This window comes from Nestor notabilis, unplaced genomic scaffold (genome assembly GCF_000696875.1).
Source record: "Nestor notabilis isolate BGI_N333 unplaced genomic scaffold, ASM69687v1 scaffold6934, whole genome shotgun sequence".
Classification (NCBI taxonomy): Eukaryota; Metazoa; Chordata; class Aves; order Psittaciformes; family Psittacidae; genus Nestor; species Nestor notabilis.
This window is the reverse complement of record NW_009925089.1, coordinates 12,995-19,040: the sequence shown is the minus strand read 5'-3', so window position 1 is coordinate 19,040 and position 6,046 is coordinate 12,995. Positions and strand designations below refer to the sequence as shown.

Below are 6,046 nucleotides of genomic sequence, written 5' to 3'. Positions count from 1 at the left end.
CTGGCTTTACTTAATCCTTTAATATTATGAAACCACAGAAAAGCTGAATAAGGTTATCAAAATGAGACATTGCATTATATTATCAAAATAGTATCTCTCATGTATTATCTTTTTCTTTAACAGGAATTTATTCACTATTGTATTATACCTTGACAGTCAGTTTTCCCAAATGCTGTAAAACCCAGATGCGATGGGACCAGGCATTGTAGTTGCTTGGATATCTCCCAGCAGCTTCAGAGCAGACGTTCATTTCCTCCTGCACTAGTCGGTGAATTCTCTCCACAGGTGCTGCTCCCAGGTTTCCTTTAGTCACAAGACTTGGCAAGGAGTTCTCCTGCATTAGTTGTTGCAGCACCCACCGTCTAGTTAAACAACGTACAGTGTTAATGGTGAGAAAGCCATTTTAGGAGGGAAAAAAAAAAGTTCTTTTTTCCTTTATAGAAATCAATCAAACCTTTCTTTCAATTATCTGAACTACACTATAACTAGATGATGAATAAATAGTAATCCTAAGTATATGAAGTCTTCCCATACTTTAAAACTTTATGATCACACTCCAAAATAATTTATCTGTAGCTGTATGTGTTCACTCACTGTAAATGGTCATGGCTACTTATAGCATACTGAAAGAAAACAGAAGGGAACAGCAAATTAAAGGGAAAAAAAAAAAGCAAGAACTGTCTGCACGCAAGTTCTAAAGAGCTCCTTTTTCAGAGACTTGTATAGCACTAAAGTATTCAAAATGAGACAGAAAGAAGTGATTCAATTAAAAAAAGCCCCTATGCTTTGTATTTTTTATATTTATCAGCACTGCACATAAGAAGCCGAATTAGTTTCTGTGCATCACCAGCAGAACGAAAGTGCAAAACACTCAGCCTCAAGGGCTACAGGTACAAACAAAATAAATGTTTTTCACTGCTCAATGACACGTATTTGATTTTAAGTGACTGAAATAAGCACATGGGGGTTTTTTTGATTTTACTTTGGAATGACTTTTAGCCATATTTTAGCAGCTTTTGTAGATAGGTATTTTGAGATGTATCCTTAATGCTGCAGAAACATGCACCTGCAGACCGTACATAAAAGAGGCCTGCCAAAAAGGCACCAGAGGAAATGAGTAGGCTTTCATGCAGCAGCACCATGTGTCAAGAGAATTGCAAAGGGCTCATGCGGAATGTTCTGGAAACCTGGATATCCTGTCCTCTGGTCTGTGACACAGAGGTTTTTCTGTTTTGTACTGGCTCACATCAGTCCAAAACCAATTAACTGCTACTTTCAGAAAGGTGTCATTCCTGGTTAAAAGAAAATAATACATAAATATAATAAATAATTTTCTTTAAAAAGATAATTTGGATTTTCAAATAATACGTAAAATTGCATATATATAAAAACACATTTTTTCTTTTAAATCAGTAAGCTAACCACTCACTGTTAAAAAAATGCTGTAATCCATCTGCTTTTTTTCCCATATGAAAACATTTATAATGTTCTTGGTGACTAGTGGTTTCTATTTACACTGTGCCTTTTTCTTGATTATTAAAGAAAAAAAAAGATTTAAACTATTGGAAGACAATATTAAACATAAGAATAAAAAGAATGAAATTATATAAGAATATAAGAATAAAATTTTTAAACACAGCAGAAGTCACAAACAGTAGATTGAAGTCAGTGTTCATATACTGGCTTCCTATATAATGATTGTTTTACCTAAAGATGTACAGCCAAACATACCATGATTTTTGACTATTGTTAACTTTATGTAATGTGGTAATTTTGAAGACTTAAGTTTTGCTTTTTAAAAATGTCTTTGATCATTTACATCACTACTTAGTATTTTTTCACTTCAATCAGCAGACTTGCAAGAAATGTTAAATCTTAAAAATGTCTAGGCAAGAAAGATAAACAAGTAAATAAGACATTCCCTTAATAAAAGATAAATACTGCATTAACATTGACTTCTCAGTAAAACCATAGAAGGAGAAATTATTTTGAGCCCCAAAATACTTCAATTTCTTAAAATAAGGAATGAAGATAAATTACATATATAGGAGCCTGTGTTAAAAATAGAGGCTTTATAGGCTCTGTCACTACAACAAAGGAAAAAAAATATAAAACTAGATCTGATCTACTTTCTAGACTTGTTGCATGGATGGAAGAAAAGACAAACACAACCTCAGAAGATTCAAAATGTATTTTGGGTGCCTGTTGAATATCATGGTATTTTTTCAGAGAAATAATGTTTTAAGAAAACATTTTCTGCAAAATATTTGGAAAAAACATCCAATTTGGTCTGTCACTGTATGTATGTTCCTATTACTATTGCAGTTCCTGGAATTACTGCAAATGAACGCAAGCTTATTCAGTGACAACTGCACAATCAATAGATACATACACTTTACAGTTGTCCTAATGCTGGACATGGGAAACAAAAACATTGTGAACTGCTTTCTAATGTGTTATATTCAAATCTCTTTAAAGCTGTGTATAAAAGGATGAGTCATCCTGTGAAAAATATATCATGAAAAAAAAAAATCACATATATACCAAGATTTTTTTTTTTTTTAAAAAAAAAAAGCACCAAACAATCCAATCACTTGGCTGTGCTACAGTTGTTTTATGTACACTCAGTCACGACTTGAGATGGTTAGCTTTGTGCGTCTGAATAATTTTGGAGTTATCTTTTCCAAAAATGTGCTCTGTTATTTTAATATTTACTAGTGATGACAATGACATTGCTTAAGTTAGAAATGATAAAAATAAATTCACCAAGCCAGGAAGACTTGGAATGGAGAAGAACCCAACTTTGGTTATAAAGATTAGCTTTTACAAATTCTTGTCTAAAATGCCTGTAAACAAGCAATATAGTGGTAAATTGGAAGAGAGAAAGAGGGGGAAACCCACAATGCTCAAAAACTTACTATCGATGAAATCAGAATTCTCAGGCTGAAAATTTTAGGTGCTGCAATACATGACAGACCTTTAGGAAAATTTATCCCACCTCCAAAGTTCATTTAAAAAATAATGCAGAAAAAAAGGTGCATGTGATTTTAGTTCTAAATATAAAATCAAAAGCCAAAGAACAGTATTTTAAAATGACTGGCTCAAAGAATGTGGTACACTTCCAGATGTCCTCCAACTATGGCTCTCCTTAACCCAAGCACGAGGCGGAGGGGAACACTTAAGGTTTGGGGAGGCAACAGAAGGCAAGGTAAACAAACCTATGAATCCATGTTTCTGGACTCTTTGGAAACTTGGTTAACGCCAGTTTTCCAAGATGCAAATCTTTAAGCGGATTTAAAGTGCCAGACAGTATTAATTCTTTCCTACAAAAAATAAAATAAATTTGTATGAACAGGAGTAACCTGAAAATGGAACACACATCTCAATAGCAAACAGCATGGCATTTCCATTGTACTGTAATAGAACTACAGGAGTTTATTAAAAAGCCTTTGGTGGATTAACCTGTAGACACACACCCCCACCCTATTCAACCACGACCAATATAATAAATTCCAATCAGAGAACTTTAACTCAATCTGAACACATACAACACATACATTGGTTCCCAAACCTACCCAAAAATCACTGAGTCAACTGTATTCGAGTGTGACTCTCAATCACAATTTCTATTACTAATTCAAAAGTCATGGAACTATATGTAATGCCTATTATTTGCACACTCTAAAAGAATTTTAATAAAACAAGTGGTGATTTTTTGGTTTGCTTTCTTTTTCTGTTGTTCTGGGGGTTGGGTTTTTTTTTTTCCTTTGATGCAAGGGCTGCCAATAAGGTTACATATATGACTAAGCATTCCTTATTGAACTTACGCCCTTAGGTCATGCTGTACATCTGAAAATAGTTCTTTAAGGAAGTTTTGCTCCTGGTATCTAGTGAAGTTCGTAAAGAATTGCCTGCAGAGATCAGAAACATAGCTATAGGGACATTTGGTTTTATCTGAATAAAGTTGCACCATGCTTCAGATTGGATGCTTTCAGCAGGGCTGAACAGGAAATTCAGGCATACCAGCCAGGAGCTGCAGACTCACTAGACTGTTCACTGCCAGTGCATTGACTTTTGCAAAGCAGACAAGAGAAATATTTAGGGAATGCCAACACTGGAGCAGGTGGAACAACAGCTCCATTATTGCGATGCACAAGGTGACATTTTAGTAAAAATTAATTACTACATGGGCAATGAAAAAGCAGCCTAGATCAGTCTAATTCTCAAAACAAATACATGTACATATTTAATAAAGATTTAGATTACCAGACCACCTATGTTCGAAAACCTAAACTCTTGATGAAGAACTTGTTCTACCTATATTAAAGCATTAATTGCAATAAGTAGGCTCACACATATTTAAAGGAAATTTACTCTTCAAAAGAGCAAATTCCCAGCTGCAGCCTAAACCAGTGGGGGGTCAGATTCAGCAAAGGAGCCTCCTGGCTAGAGCAGGCTCAGTGGTAAACTCCACAGCTACCGACTGGCTGGTGTAACAACCACCTCTCTATGAATGCTGAACAGAGCTACAATGACAGACCGCTAGCCAGGACACTGACCGAGACTCCAGGGAGCAAGACCACCTTCTGTATTAATTTGTACACTTGTGTAAACCATAATATCATAAAAGAGAAAAAACAATCCTCATCCATATTCCTGAACATTTTTAATTCCACTTAGAACTCTGAACTACTCAGGTACATAAAAGCAAACTCTTTCAGCTATCAGACAGAAAAAAAGCCAGACTGGTAAGCATGGATGCATATGCATTAAAAAAAAAATAAATTCAAAACTTAAACCAAAAACCTGCATTCAGTTTTAGGTTCCACAAGATTACACTACTGTAGTAGCTCTAGTACTTATAGATGCTCATAGTTCCACTTTTTCACTTGAAAGCTACTCAAGCTATAAACATTGTCATGACAGTAAGCTCTTTGCTATCAACTTCATTCCCCTTTCTTACACCTGAGATGCTAGGAAGTTACAGATCACAGCAGAATCCTTCAGAACTACACCAGCAGTGAAAAAAGGGGGAAGGAAAAAAAAAGCTGCATTTGTCCTCTCCAGGGCTAACAGCTATGTGCAGCAACCACCTTTCTAGGTCATTTTGTTGATTTTTCCTAATGCAATAATGCATCCTAACTAGGAAAGTACTATTTTAATGACAGCCCTCCTACACACTAACATATCATTTTCTGCCAGCCCTCCAGCCCTTCTAAAGCTATTCCTTTAAGCCTGCCTCCAGTCTTACCTAGGCAGCAGGAAGAGAATTTCCCCCCACCTCTGCGGTTTACACAAAAATTATCAGACTATAGAGTTGCAAAGAACTGTTGCTTCTGGGCTCCTTTAAGAGCAAGGAGGTAAATTCCTGCTTCTCCTCCATGATGACTCCTGGACAGATGATGCAGCATGACCAACGGTGAAGCTAGACTAATCCAAACAGGTATGAGAAAAGAGCAGGGTGAGGGAGAATCTATCTGGAATAAAGGATAGCTGCAACGTACCTGTTGAGGGCTGGTCAGCTTTGACAAGCTGCACTGGTAATGACAGCAACTTGAACTGTTATCTCAAAAGGACTCAGGTATGAGTATTCAAAGAGTGGTAAAATTACAACAGTGAAGACAGACAGCAGACACCAGTTGGGCACTACATGATTCAGTGAAAATGGTATGCCCATCTAAAGGCTACGCATGGCCTTTCTTAACTCACAGAATGAAAGAGTAGTGGCAGTTCAGTAGGACTTACATCCCCCAGAAATGCGGGCCAAACATGTGCCTTCACATTCAGAGGTGTAATCTTTAGCCTGCACTGCCAAGAAAACCAAAACCAACCAAACCAAACAAACTAAAGAAAAAAAGGCAGTCTGGAATTATCTGCAAGACATGCAGGACAGAAGGAATTTCTAACATTCCTTCAGCACTCCTTAGCTGAATAGCTCTTACTGTGTCACTAATTATCACTTAAAACACAGCTTACAGCTGATGTAAGGCCCAGGAATTTCTGATGTCGTTTGCTGAGTACCACATACCTCACATTCCAAGCAGTG

General features: G+C 36.4%; 1 protein-coding gene across 1 annotated transcript in view; it reads right to left on the bottom strand.

Moving 5' to 3' along the window:
- Window positions 1-6,046, bottom strand: part of PTAR1 (protein prenyltransferase alpha subunit repeat containing 1) — a gene marked incomplete at its 5' end in the record, with an annotated part of 24,563 nt that overhangs the window by 5,687 nt on the left and 12,830 nt on the right. Inside the window, 3 exon segments of the mRNA XM_010012883.1 lie at window positions 149-362; window positions 3,219-3,323; window positions 6,029-6,046. The exon segment at window positions 6,029-6,046 is cut by the window's right edge and continues 29 nt beyond it. Coding sequence (XP_010011185.1) covers window positions 149-362; window positions 3,219-3,323; window positions 6,029-6,046 — 337 coding nt within the window.